Source organism: Suricata suricatta, chromosome 2, assembly GCF_006229205.1.
Source record: "Suricata suricatta isolate VVHF042 chromosome 2, meerkat_22Aug2017_6uvM2_HiC, whole genome shotgun sequence".
Taxonomy (NCBI): Eukaryota; Metazoa; Chordata; class Mammalia; order Carnivora; family Herpestidae; genus Suricata; species Suricata suricatta.
The window spans coordinates 109,627,827-109,642,918 of NC_043701.1; the positions used below are offsets into that span (position 1 = coordinate 109,627,827).

General features: G+C 38.2%; 1 protein-coding gene across 3 annotated transcripts in view; it reads right to left on the bottom strand.

The window, feature by feature from the left end:
* The window catches only part of HEATR1 (HEAT repeat containing 1), a 50,307-nt gene extending 37,608 nt beyond the window's left edge, over positions 1 to 12,699 (bottom strand). For 2 of the 3 annotated variants that reach the window (XM_029931644.1, XM_029931643.1), the window contains exons 1-12: positions 12,607 to 12,699; positions 12,134 to 12,307; positions 11,144 to 11,360; positions 9,276 to 9,417; positions 7,689 to 7,790; positions 7,135 to 7,275; positions 6,150 to 6,361; positions 5,862 to 5,995; positions 4,403 to 4,505; positions 3,403 to 3,513; positions 2,952 to 3,069; positions 1,783 to 1,890 (exon numbers count right to left, since the gene is read on the bottom strand). In XM_029931644.1, the coding sequence (XP_029787504.1) occupies positions 1,783 to 1,890; positions 2,952 to 3,069; positions 3,403 to 3,513; positions 4,403 to 4,505; positions 5,862 to 5,995; positions 6,150 to 6,361; positions 7,135 to 7,275; positions 7,689 to 7,790; positions 9,276 to 9,417; positions 11,144 to 11,360; positions 12,134 to 12,275 (1,530 nt within the window). In that variant the 5' untranslated portion in view covers positions 12,276 to 12,307; positions 12,607 to 12,699. Of the gene's footprint in view, positions 1 to 1,782; positions 1,891 to 2,951; positions 3,070 to 3,402; positions 3,514 to 4,402; positions 4,506 to 5,861; positions 5,996 to 6,149; positions 6,362 to 7,134; positions 7,276 to 7,688; positions 7,791 to 8,292; positions 8,325 to 9,275; positions 9,418 to 11,143; positions 11,361 to 12,133; positions 12,308 to 12,606 lie in introns of those variants that run through there. The other variant, XM_029931645.1, reaches the window with a different exon arrangement.
* Between the last annotated feature and the right edge of the window lie 2,393 nt (positions 12,700 to 15,092).

Below are 15,092 nucleotides of genomic sequence, written 5' to 3' on the forward strand. Positions count from 1 at the left end.
ACCTAAATATATCCTTACCTGTGGATGGTGAAAAAAATATAAATAATGCTACAAAAAATAATAGGGCACTCTGTTGGGAGATAAAACTAAAATACAAACTCTAAGTCCAACGTTCAAGTAGCAATTGTCACCAAAATTTTCTAAAGTGCTAACAAGTAGTGAAATATCCCCATCCGAAGACAGTAACAATACTTAAATCTAAAGGGTGAATATGTACAGCGCACTCAATTTTAAATACTAACCAAATCCAGAAGGGGACAGAAAAGGAAGGGAATAAGAGTAAAAGAAGGATGAGAACACCTTCAGATATATTAGGGGCTTCCAGGAATCCCGTTTCCCTTCTAGACACCAAGGTCTTCCTATCACGACAAAGACAGTATTCTACAGTTTATTATCCAACAAATCAGTAACACAAACCTATCAACAGCTTGTGAAACAATTTACGCCAAATCAGAGATGAATCAAAGCTACAGATTATTTACATCAACCACTTCTAAAGAAACATTCTTGGGGTGCCTGGGTGCCTCAGGCAGTTGTGTCGACTTTGGCTCAGGTCATGATCTCATAGTTCAGGAGTTCGAGTCCCGGACTGGGCTCTAGGCTGACAGCTTAGAGCCTGGAGCCTGGTTCATATTCTGTGTTTCTTTCTCTCTCTCTGCCCATCCCTCATCCCTTCTCAAAAATGAATTAAAAAAAAAAAAAACAACCTTCTCCCAGATCCTAATGTTGCTAGCATTATTTCCATATCATTTTAAAATGAAGGCAAAAAAATCAAGTAAACCAAAAACAGTATAAATACAAACAAAACCCCGCAAAACCAAAGAAAACCCCTCAAATCGAAATGAATTTACTATGGTAATTATGACTACATTCTGAAATTAAATTCTATTTGTAATATGAATCTGGCTCTAGCTACCATGACACAAGTTCAAGTTCAGCATATTCATACTGTGTGCCATGAGGACACTCAACTCTTAGGACCACTTTTCTCTTCCAGAAATGTTCCAAATATGCAATAGTAGTATATACATGAAAATATTGCAGATTATCACACAGATGAACACTCTTATTTTAATTATAGTAACCACACTAAATATCATATCAGTTAACTCTTCAAACCCATGATTTGATGATGATGAAAAAAAAATTAGTCCAATTCAAAACCAGAGAAAAATTTTAAGAATGGAGTATTAGTGAAAAGCTTATACAGCAAAAACTGTGACAGTCTCATTTGAATGGCTGAAGTTCAGAAAATACTGCTCCATTTGAATTACTGTAAAGTCTTGGTAAAATAGCATTTTGGTATAAAGACATTATTTACAAGTTAAGTTAGCCTTCGTACTTACTTTTCACAACAACCTAAATGTGAAACACAAATAAAACTGCAGGTACTGAAATCACAGAACAGTGTTCCAAAAGCTGTCATTCCGATGTCCCCAGATACACTCATTTTGAACTTAAGAATACCAAAGTCAAATTTCAAAACTATAACATTCTTAGATAATTTGTGGATCTCTGTAAATGATTTAGAAATTGTAGTTTGAAAAACCCTGAAGTAATAATCTGCAATGTGGAAACATGAATACAGCGGTGAGTAAACCGCGGTGGCCCTAGTAAATGGTGGCTACTGGCACATCTGGTCCAACGCACTCTCTGCGTTATTCACCTTACGTCTGTAATTACACAGTATCAACTGTAGGAGTAACTTCAATTTCTTATTCTAGAATTACGCTGTTCATCTTAAGGATAGAAATATCACAAATAAAGCTATCTGACACAAACCTCTGATGTCTTCATGATATTTTTCAGATGATTGATGGCCAGAAGTCTCACAGGAGCAAGTGGATGATTCAGACTGAGCATCAAGGATGTATCAGAATCTGCTAAAAACTACAGAATTCATCACAATCACCAAATGATTTCACCATTAAATCTGAGCAGCTGATCAAGAATAAAAACCAGAGAAAACTGCCCCAAAATGCCCAACATATTTGATAACAACCATCTAATTCCAGAAACCAAGAAGTAAAATCTTTGTCTCTAGAATGTAGTATGGGTTACAACAGATGAAAATAATATGCATTGTAAATGTTGTGATTTTGAGCACACTTGTGTCTATGTGTAGGTTTATTCAGTGAAGCAATTCTATAAAGTAACCTTGTATTCATCATATGGATCTGACTTAAAACTGAGAAGCACCTGAAATACATCAGTGTATTAGCACCTACATGAAAATATAAGTTAAAAAATTGGTCACTGAACATAAAAAGCAATTCATCTAAATGATAAAACAAAGACTATCAGATTAATGACAACTTACTTCACTCATGTAATTAGACTAAGAAGGAAATCTATCATCCTAATATTTGGAAATAAAACATTAAAGATGAAGGTCTAATTATGAAAGAGAAACCAAAACAATCACATTTCTCCTCATAACATTTATTTTCAAGGCTAACTGTAAAAACTGCCTAAATGTTTAACTTCTAGTAGAAAAATCTAGGGTGAATTAAAAGGAAATTTCTGAAGTTCTAATATGATCATGAAATTAAAATTCACCTCCCCTTTTCTCATCAATGACGTAAAGAGCCTCATGTGGCTAGTGGGCACTGCAATGGAAAGGGCACATGTAGGAGAAACAGAAGGACACACTGGAAACCTAAGTGGAGCCCCCTTTTGGTGACTGCTAGTAACACTTGCAAACACTTCCTGAAATAGGCGTCACATTCAGTTATTTTAGTTGTCACACCTTTCTCCAATAATTCGAGGCATAACTGAATGAATGGAGGCCTCATAGCCGCCCTCCAGGGAACTGGGAAACTGTTATAAATTTCACCTGTCCATCAAGCTTTGCAAAGGAAGGAGTGAACTTGTCATTTATCTCCAGAGCTCCTCAAATAACCACACAAATATATCCATAATTGTAGTAATTCCTTGGAAGAAAAACTTACCTGATACTTTCCTCCACTTGTAGAAAGAGAGATAAATTGATGAAAAAGCTCTTGTTTTTTTAGATCTGTAATTTCTTTTATGCGTTCCTCTAATACAACATCTAATGTTTTGGGGTATCTGGGGAGAAATGAAAGAGTTCATTATTCTTAAGTAAGTTACTGACCAAATGCACCATATGTTCATTAAACAAATAAACAAAAAAACCTTAAGAGTATTCCAACAGTAACGTCTCTCTACACAAAAATTATACTCTGACAGTCCCCAAACAGCCCATATTTCCTATAAAGATAGGTCAAACACCCTCAAATCCCATACAGGTCTTCCTAAAGCTGGGGTGGGGGGAGAGGGGAAGAACAGCCTCCTTATAATTCATTCCCTATGTTACAATATGACCTGCGAATCTTTTCATAAAATAAGACACACATTAAAGGGCACAAACATACAACTTACTTGCTTTCTAGAAGTCTGATAAGTGGAAGAAACTCTTCGTTAAGCAAAGATACTTTATCTGCATCGATTTCTTCCTGTGAGTTATATGAAATATACTCTTCAAAAAGAAGGCTGCAAAATAAAACCAGTGTCAGCAGACGTGAGAGCTACTATTTACTGAGCACCCATTATGTTCTAGATCCTTCAGAAATATTTTGCCATACTTCTACGAGGTACCAGTCATTATTTTACATATACAAAAGCTAGGGTTGACAACGCCCATCATCTGCCTGTGATCACAGGAGGAGATGACCGCAGCCAACGCTTAGCAAGCCCTCCTGTGCCATCAACAGTAGAGCAGGTTCTCGAGCCCAAATGGGCTCCGGGGCCCACGCTCAACAGCACTTCCCACGTCTACTCTCATTTAATCCACAAGCCAACTCTGTGAGCGAGGGGCACAAATGATGGAACAGCAGACAGGCCAATGTTACACAACAGCAAAACCAGATCCAGGCAGTCTGACCTTCAGAACGTACTACTCTACTCTGCTGGCAAGGAGAGAAGGATTCAAGCCCATGTCTGACTGCAACGCCTACATTCTTTTCACTGTATCAAGTAAAAAAAAGAAAATGGGAGACGACTATCTTTATAGAAAAGAATTTTCACGTCACGTCAACCCTCAATATTAATTTCTACTTGATACTTACTAAATACCAACTGTGATGCATTGTTTCAGGCATTTTAATGCACTAACAGGAAAATCACAACGACCACTAGTTCCATGTGGCTATAACCCAAACACAGCTTAACCATTAATGTTCCGTGATCACATTTAAGCATTAAAGACAAATTACTTTTTCCTTCTATTGCTGTAATTCTTATGCTAAGTACTTATAATTAATGAAATGACATGGTGCATCATAAGCATCATAAAGAGATACTAGAAAACTGCTACCCAACTGATTCTAAAAAGTATACTAAGCCACAAAAATACAAAAGCATGTCAGAAATAATAGCTTACCTAGCCAACAAATGATCTAAGTTGTTCTTCAGTGATATATTTCTAAGTATAGCTTCTAAATGACTCCTGTAGATTTGACCATCCATTCCTTCAGTTTCTTCTCCTTAGAACATAAATCAAAATTGATGGGGAAAAATTTTTTTTGTGCTCACATTATTAATTTACAGCAGAAAAGGTTTCTATAGGAATAACTTTAAACCATATACACTGGTATCCAGCATTTTACCTGTTTATAAAAGTGCAGTTCATCTATTCGGCCATTTATATTTTTTACATTTTTGTATATATTACCTTCACTTACGCTTTACTTGAAATTCTCTACATTTTTAGCAAGTTTTTCATGCCTATCTTATTTACAAAACAGAGATCCAAAAAATAGCTGTTCCAGGTCATATTACAAGTCGTTGAAGCTGTGACCCAAGCCGAGAGCTCAATATCTTCATGTGCCTTCCTGCACTGAGCCCTCGTCCTCTATTCCACATTTACTGCATGTATCTACCCCCATCAGATGGCAGCCCTGCCTTCGAAGACTGAGACCCCATCACCACCAAAATAGGAGAAACATTCTTTTACAGATGCTAGTCATATTTCTGAGACACACATTTAAACCAACACCCAGCTAGGCAAGCCTTAGTTGCCAATAAACTGACATCCTTTAGAGATGTCTTCTTACTATGTTTTTCTTAGTTTAAGTGGCAATAGGACCAAACATTTCTTCTTGTCTTCCTGTATTTATTGAAGGATAAAAAGCATATAATGGAAACAATCATTTTTAATTACCGTTTTTATGGCTTTTCAAATTTTGGGGGTTTTATGTATGAGACTTTCTTGGTCTTTTTATGTTGAATGACTCAAAGGAGAAAAGCTTTTTTTGGCAAGTATTTGTTGCACATGAGTCACTGAAATTCATTGAACATCTAAATGAAAAGGGAAAGTTTTACTTGGTAATATATGATAATCATTTTAAACTAATTCCATAGTCTTTTTCATGTGGAGATTGTTTAAGGACACACATTAAAGGCGCCTGGGAGGCTCAGTCGGTTAAGCATCTGACTCTTGGTTTCAACTCAGGTCGTATCTCATGGGTTTACGAGATCAAGCTCTGTGTCAGGCTCTCTGCTGACTGTGTGGAGCCTCTCTGGGATTCTCTCTCTCCCTCTGTCCCTCCCCTACTTGTGCACACATACACTCTCTCTCTCAAATTAAATAAACATTAAAAAAGAACAGCCATTAAAGAGACACACCAGAATTCTGAGCCTATCAATTAACAAGTACCTCCTTCAACCAACCTACTCCCCACCTCAAATGTCTTTTACATTAAAAAAAAAAACTGCACAAAAACAATTAGACAGCAGAAACTAGAAATATCTTTAAGATATTAACAAGAATGGGGTTCCTACTTTAAGGGAATTAAATCGTAGGCATGAAGTTTCTAGACACAAAATATAAAACCACAAACCTGTAACATGATTAACAATGGCGACAACCAGGTGGGGAATCATGTAGCGCAGAAGAGGACTGATATCATAGATTTCAGAAATCTTATGAAGTATTGTAATAAGATCAGGAACGTTACACAAATGAGAAAATGGCCTTTGAAGAAGTAAGTACATAAAATGTTAACTTCAAAAGTCAGATAATATATGGCAATATAAAAAAAGTATAAAATTTATCTTTGAAAAGAATTATTCAAAAATACTTTCATTCTCCTCTCATTACTATTATCTCCCAATTCAGTCGTACGTACTTTTCCCCAAGGCTCTCAGGCTTCTGTCTCTGCATGAGCACTATTAGGCAACCTAATCCATCCTTGATCAAAGAAGGAACTTTGGTCAACGTTTTGATGATCTGTGAAGCCAATGAGTTAACGAAGGCATCTTCCAAGGTCACTTTCACAGAAATCTGACATATTATCATGTATGTTGCAGCTCTGTAATCTGGTAAAGACGATTTCAACCCCTAAATATTTTTTAAGATACAAGAAAAAATGATAAACTCTATCATTTAATTCTACTTAAAATGCTACTTCACCTTGACAAATTAAAAATGTCATAAATTGGAGGTCCAGACTACCTAATGTACACTGATGCATCAACTACTCCCTGGAAGTAGGCCTCTTCTTCTGAGCAGAGATGAGGTTATGTCTCTTGGATGAGAGGAGGGATCTCAGAAGGTCTCCCAACTCAAACATCCACTACATATGCTAACAGGAGCCAGGAGGCTCTTCTTTTCTAGGCAAACACCCACCAGCGGAAAGATTTCAGAAACAAAAATGTCTGCTGAAAGCGAATAATTCTGTGACAACAGCAGGAAGCGAAAGCAGTACCTCCCTGGGGAATCTGGGAGGGTGGTAGGCCACGAGGCACTTGGGAAGAAAAACACTGAGAAGTGGAAGTCATTGTAAAAAGAATGATAAGAGAGCACATGCCTTGATGAAATTTTCTAATCCATTCTGCTTCCAGTGAGTCACAGGACTGATAAGAAAACAAATCTGAAAGGTACTGGCCGACCCAAACAGCCAACAATTTATCTTAAGGAGCCCTAAATAAGAGCCTGCTTTTCACAAGTTTTTAAGACAAAAAAGTCAAATTTTTTACCGAAAAATTAAATCTTGCCAACCATCTGAACTATGCTGTCAACCTAAAAGTATTTATGTCTAAGCGAAATTTTCATAAGGCCAGGAAATTCCTTCAAGTACAAAATAATCCACTTTACATGTGAGCAGGACCAACCTTTTGGATATATGGAAATAGCTTGGCGACTATATTATCCAACACGCCCTCAGCAGCCACTAGAGCAGACACGATGGTAGAAGCATAAAAAGTTAAGAGCACTCTCAACGGAGCTGAACTCCCAGGACACTCGGCAAAAACCTAAAACATAAAACACAAAGCACAGATAAGACTGGAAGACCAGTCAGAGAAACGTACGAGAATATTTACAGCTCCCCTTAACTACTTCAGACTTTTTTATTTTTACCATAGACAACATTAAGTACACGAATGCAATGGTTCAATTAAATATGACAAGAATGAATAATCTTCCTCACCTTTGGTCATCACTGTCAACAGAATTTGACAAGAAACAGAACAATTTATTTTTGTAGGAAAACACCTTTGTGATGAAGGACTGATGCAAACTGCTCATGCTCCAGAAGACCAGGTCACTTAACAACAGGAACTTCTCTGAAGCACGATGTGATCAGGGAACACCTTGGCAGGTTTTCTTCATTCAAAGCAAGCAATCTTAATGGAATTATAGAGCCAGGAAATCAGATACTACTCACCTTCACAGATTTTGTCACCATACTGCAAATGAAATCCATGAATCCAAGATCTTTGTAGCAGTGGGTAATCAAAGTTCCCCTAGCTAAGGGTACTCCATGTTGCTGTTATAGAAAGAACCAACACTTTTTAAGGATATTGATCAACTGATCATTTTTTTAAAGTACCTACCACAGTAACAGCTTTTACTGATGCAGTTCATAGACACAAAATAACCTCTCCATATAGCTGGTGGTAAAGAGGAAATTAATATATAAAATTGTGCAAACTTTAGAAATCCAAAAGAGGTCAGCAATGGGGGCAGAGGTACTCAGTGAATACTGCCTACTTATTATGTGTTGCATTTTCATATGTATTTATCTAAATCTGGGTTCTCTAGATTCTTAGGAACTCTACTAGTTAGATTGGGTTTTTGAGCCAATGTGCTATGGTTGTCTCTGCTTTACAGTAACACTAGTAATAAAAATACACTAGGAACCCAGAAAACGTATACTGCTATTCCCACCGCTTAGCATCATGCATGGCATGTACTGGGTGTTCAATAAACACTGAATAAAAGAAAGGAGAACCTTAAGTGAACATTAATAGGTGAATGGAGTTGCATACCTGAAAGAAATGTGTCTAGAGAGCATCGGCGTCTGTGTGTAGAGTAGGGAAAAAAAATGACTTTGATGTTATATTAGCAGAGGGAGTAGTTTGGTAAGCTTTATTATAGGTTGTCTTTCTCTTCTTGAACACCTGTCAGTTCAAGTGCTTTACATCCAAACTCTTGAACTGTACTTCCAATTAAAAAGTCCCATTCCTTTCTTTTTACTACTTCTGATCACTGACTTCACTATTATCACACACTAAATTAACTCTCTTCAATGTCCCACAGTCTGTTAGTCTATTTCTGTCCCATCTGTCCTCCTCCTGGCCAGAACTGCCACACTCAATATTCAGTAAAATTCCTGTTAACGTAAATGTACTTCCTTCTACTACATGTTGCAAACAAAGTGAAAATGGCAAGTCAGTTGTCCTATTACAAAACCATGTTAAACGACCCTACCAGACCCTTCGTGGAAGGCACATCCTTTCATTCAGCTATAGATTAAATCCCAGCATCTTTTTGTGTTTTTTTTTTTACAACTTTAATATTATTAGTTCTTCGTGTCATCACTATCCTTTTAATTTTTAAAGCATTTTTCTGCTTTTCTTCACCTCTAATTTTTTTTAAAGCAATATAGTTCAAAGATCTAAAATGTCAGACAGCAGTATAGTGGAAAGATAATAAATTTTAAAATCAGACCTAAATTTAAATCCTAACTGCCACTTTATAGTTATTTAAACTTGGGCAAGTAATTTTCTTGGCCTATGCTCATCTGTAAAAATAGTTTTGTGAAAAACCAAGATAATATAAGGTCAATTGCCTAGCCTAATGTCAGGTGCTAAGTAAATGCCAATTTCAACTAGAAATCAGGAAATAGAAGTGATGGGGGTAATCCTTGGACTACCTCAAGGAGTGCTAAGGACTTTATTTTTTTTTTCAAATTGTATCCCTTAATCAAGATCTGTAATGATTATAGATACATATCATTCAACAATCATACCTTAACTGGTGACAACCAAAACCATTTGTGCTTTGGATTATTAATTTTCAGAAGCTGTATAACCCGTACAAATATTCGGGTCTCGTGATATGGTAGAACACAGGCAATGAGGCTATCTTGATTATAAAGATGGATATGGAACCTGGGGGAAGAAAACCAAACAATTCAAAATGTCACAAAACCCACAAGCACCTATTTCCTTTCAGGTCCAGATTCTCTATCAATGAACTAGAACTACTCAGAATATCAGCAAAAACAAGTATGTAACTATAAGCAAGATAAAGAACACTAAATGATAAGCCTCTATTTTGCATTAAAGTACTCCTCAACAGAGTTCTGTCAACTCTTATGCCTAGTATTTTTTAATATTCAATATCAAAATCTATATCCCATTCACTTTCTCTCAACTGAAAAAAAAAACCAAACACCCTATTAAATTAACATAATAGTGCGACCACTGAGGTCAAACCAACAGAAAACCGACTGGTCAACTAGGCAGCAATGCTTGGCTCCTCTCTAAGCTCTGAAGTTCAGCTTCCTTGGCTTATCAGAATTCTAAAACCAGAAGACTAAAATCACATCACTTTCACTGAATTAGAAAAAACTGTCAGATTACAACGTTTGATAATTTGTCTCTAAATTTCACACAACTTTGTATTGGCTCCTCTACTATAGTAAAGACAGGTTCATTAATCACGCCAGGTACATTAAATCCTTTCTAGCCTTGTAGACCTAGCTCAAATGCCTCCATGTTCAGGATGCTTCTCCTAATTCTCCCAGTGAGGTAACTCCTTTTGTGGCTATTTACACTCTAAACTTACTCGCCAACATGCCACTCCCTTCACCAAGCTTTCCTCAACTGCTTTAGGAAGCACAACACCCCAAACTCTGCATACATCTTTATTTCAAAAACAATAACCAAGGGCAGCCTACTTAACCTTGTATAGAATCTAATGTTTACTTAATAAGTAAATTACATAAATAAAAAGCATTCCTTATGCTAATGCTCTATGGGATTAAATGTCAGAAGAAAAAGGGAAACATTACAGACTGTTTTTTGTCTGATGACTCTAATGTTCTGATTATCAGAAGCTCCAAGTTAAACTTATGTTTTCTCAGTGACTCCCCTGTTTCTGGAAAGGAAATCACTTTAGCTCCATGTCTCCAATTAATGAAACAGACGTCGTTCTACTTTTAAAACATACAATGCACAGCAGAATAAGCAAAACTGTGTAAGCTGTGATGTGATGCCAAATGAGTAAGGAAATACACTGAGTACTCCCAATTTCCCAAAAGTCAAACCTTGGAAACAGTCTTGTATCTCAGCTTACTAGCTGTGTGACCCAGGGAAGTTAACCCCTCTGTGTGTCAATTCTGTGAACTGTATGATCGGGAAAACACATGGATCTTCCCATACAAATGCTGTGAGCACAGAGACAGTGCATGCAAAGTACCCACCACAGAACCTGGTACATAATAAATGCTCAACAGACACTAGCTATTATTGTTTTTCTTAAGTGATGGTATTTTAGAGGATACTATTTGCTTCTTCCCAAAGCACTGGTTTGTTATTTTGGCAAGAAAGTTTAATAATACCCCTTGCTCCAAATATGCAGTAACGATTAATAATGGTCAAGTGATGTGAGCTCCTCGGAACTAATAAAGTTGGTCTATTGAGGCAAGATGTCCAGTTAAACAAAAAGGAGTTTAACAGAATGGCATGCTTATTTCACCTAACAGACATCATGTTAATCTCTTCAAAGACCTAATTTCTCAACTTTAAATTGGTTTAAGTGTTCTCATTACTTAATCTTTTAAAAAGATCAAAGTTGTTAGCCCATAGTTCTTTCTGTGGTTTCATTTGCTACCTGTGAATCAACCACTCCAGACACTTCTGTGCTGGCTTCAGCAGGAAGTAAGGGGACAAGTGAATAAGGAACAACGAAATGTTCTCATCCAGCTCTTTGTTCACTGCTTTGGTCTGAACGCTGCGCTCCAGTGTTTTTGCTAGCTGGCTGAACAACGGTGTTTCAAACTGCTCAAAGGAAGGATCGATCCCAAGCAGCTCTTCCAGGCCAGTGCATCCTAGGAAAAGGACAGTTTGTTTATCTATTTATTTTTAATGTTTACTGTTGAGGGACAGAGATAGACAGAGCATGAGAAGAGGAGGGGCAGAGAGAGAGGGAGACACAGAAGCAGAAGCAGGCTCCAGGCTCTGAGCTGTCAGCAGAGCCCGTCCAGGGGTTCGAACCCACGAACTGTGAGATCAGGACCTGAGCTGAAGTCAGACGCTAACGGACTGAGCCACCCAGGTGCCCTGCAGACAGTTCATTTAACAATTCTTTGCAAGCAAATTCATCTCACTTCTCTGTTAGTTTTCACTTATCCCCAAAAATCTTATATAATCTGAAATAGTCCCAAACACAGATTTCAAGTTTTCAACATAAAAAAGCAAATCTTATCTCCCCAGCTAGCAGAGAAAGTTCTGCCTGGCGGGTACCATTCTTAAAAGAATTTTTAAAAATTCTTTAAATGACCAGGCCAGTCTCCATAGAAGTGGGGAAGACTCCTCCTCTATCCAAGCCATGCCTCCAGCCTTTTGTTTTTTTTTTTTGACTGTTCTTCCACTCCACACATTAGTTAAGCTCCCCAACCTTGTTTCTTCATCTGTGAAACTCAGATGCTACCACGTTTCATGCATCAAGCACATAGTTATTGGTTATCCTCTTTCTCTGAACAGAGTAAGCCAACAAATTAGAAACTGTTAAGGAAGACGGAGGATCAAGAGAGAAAACAATACAGCAACATCCACAGAACAGGTGCCTAGAAGACCTTTTCTGAACTAACGAGTCGCTCACCAATGGCAAAGGCGGTGTCCCTGTCGATGGAGGCCGCTTCCTTGGGGTCAAACAACAAAGAGGCAACTACATCTCTCGAGAACAGACTACGGTCACTTTGAGGGAGGGCGAGGCGCTGGAGCTGCTGGGCTAAGGACGTCATCTCCCACGCAGGCAGGTTTCTAAAAACACAGGCTAAAAAACAAAGATGCTGTGAGAAGGCTCCAGAAAACTACAGGGGGCTGAACTACGAGCTTCCAATGCCTCGCATACAAGTAATCTTCCTCGCACTCAGCGCCGTCACCGATACACAGCCGGCTGCCCCGGGACTCACGGACCCCAGGCAGGGCACAGACGCCACGGCAACAGCATTCTCTCAAGTTCCTGGAGCCACGCAGTGGCTTTCTTCAGCTCCGACTTCGCAAGACTCGAAAACCCGCGGACACCTCACCCTCCCTTGCCGTTCCGTCTACTCCCCTACAGCTCCTGCTCACCGAGAGCTCGAATTCGGGACGCAAGTCCAGAGTGACCACTCTTCACAGCAGTTCCCACATGCTACCAGAACGGCCTGCTCTCACCCGGAAATTCAGAACATGCTTCAGGGGAACTTCCGGTTTCAGGGACTACGGCAAGAGAGGAGGCACAAGCTTGTCAGAAATGCGATATGATGACCCCGCCTCCCTGCGCAGAAGCCCCGCCCCTTCGCCTTGCCGGATTTCAGGCTTTGGCTTTGGCTTGGGTCCGGCTCCGGTGCAGGGGTTACTCGTCCGCGCCCTGCTTTGTGCCTGAAGGTTTCAGTCTCAGGGCTGGCCTTTTGTGAGCGTTAAGGATCATTAGCTGGAACCATTCAATCAACGTACACTTATCCAGCTTTCACTATGTACCAGCAGATAGATTAGCCACCGGTTAAAAATGTGAGCTACAAAATCACGTTAAGTGGGCTCAAATCTGGGCGCTGGCGCCCGTGAGCTCCAACGAATTGTTTCATCTGAGTTTGTTACCTTTTCTATAAAGGGGGGAAAGGGTGAGAATTTCATGCGGTGAGCTGCTGATCGAACGATGCGAGCTGCTCTATAAACGTTGGTTGCCACTGCCTTGGATCTTGGGGATCATCTTGTCACCAACCACTTTGCATTTCTGAAAAACGCATACCTAATTTTTAAAATTTCATTTTAAAGTTAACCCTATTGAGATACAATATACAAACCAAATTGTCCAACTCAGTTCAACGGTTCTATGAGTTGTAACAAATGAATGTAACAAATGTAACAAATGAAGATGTAACTCCCCTAAAAAAAAAAATAGGAAGTTTCCTTTTACCCTTTTGCTGTGATGCCCACTCCTACCTCTGGCCACAGGCAACCACTGGTCTTGGCATCATTAGAGGTTAATTTTGCTGAAGAGTGTCCCATGTGGATAAACCAACTGTTTCCAAAGCAGTTGGTAGGTGCTACAAAAGGGAGTGAAGTAGTCTCTCCAAAAGGCTACTCAGGTTGCGGGAGTGATTGGATATCCTATATCTTTTCTGGATGCCTTCATTAATCTCAAGAAATGGAACTTTTTTCTGTACCAGGATGTTACTCTTTCAATAACCCTTTTCCTGGAAGATTGTTGGAAACACAGTTACAAATTTGGGGGCTCCCTGCTTCTATACCCAACAAATATTCTCTGCCTTTCATTAAGTCTTTTTTTTTTTAATGGTTTTTTAAGCCAGGCTAAGCATATAGTGGTGACCAAGACAGCTTATGGAACCCGCATACCACCAGGAAGAGACAGACAAACAGTAAGCAAGTAGATAAACCAGAAAAGCTTCATGGAATGTGAGAAGGACTCTAATGGCCCCACTACAAAGGGTGACAGAGAAAAGGCAGTTTGAATGGTTGGAGAAGAACTCTCTAAGGAGGGAATATTTAAGCTGAGACCTGATTGAAAATTCTTGACAATACGGAGATCATCCCAGATAGGACTGACATTTACTCCGTTCCAGCCACAGAAAGAGCTTCTTTCTGTCCATCAAATACACCAAGCTTCTATTTTCTTCACACCACTTATGATGACCTGGATCAATCTCATTTGTTTGCTTACTGTTTTCTTGAGTCTTCTCACTTGAATACCGTCATCATATAGGCTGGCATGAAGTCTGCCCCTAAGATCGTGGAGGCTGGGCGAGTGTACAAACAGACACTCACCTACTGTTGGTCTAAATAGTTATAAGTCAACCTAACACACTGTTACTACTCTTCCTCTATCATTAAGTTGGGGTTATAACCTCCAACTTTGACAAGTAAACATTTATAATGATAAAAATGTTTTTATATGAATGATAGATGGCAAAATATAAAAGATGACAGTACTTAATTATTGCATCTCTCTGGGTATAATGTTGACTGGCTGATAATTTTGGATAAGTAATAAAGACAGATAAAGTTAATATGTTTCTTATAAAATTTTGCTTTCATGTCAGCAAAATTATCAATTATGCTGGTCAACCCAGATTTTCATCCGTGGTGTTTTATTGACAAAAATGATCCAAAAGATTAAAAAATAAAATTTAATCATATTCAAAGTACACAAAACTTGAATATATTTTCATAAAAATGGAAATTAAGGAGTCAATACATTTTACCTTTCACTGGTTTTCAACAGTTGTCTTTCTTTTAGGAAGGCAAAATAGATTATAATTAATGACAAACTTTCAAATAAAATTAAATAAAGACGTTTTTAATTTTTTGGTAAATATTATTACCCTATTAATTATTTTCACAAAAAAATAAATTATTCACAAGTTTGTCATTCAAAGTCCATCTAGTTGCCAGTATAAAGAATCAGTATCACCTTTCATTCATGTTTCATCTATATCTACCTGTTTTCAAATTAAGAGTCGCATGAATTGTTAAATATTGTAAACAGTCTTCAGCTACCCCATCCAATTGTTGAGAATCCTTCGCTAATTCATGAGTACATCCAGATCAATAAATTG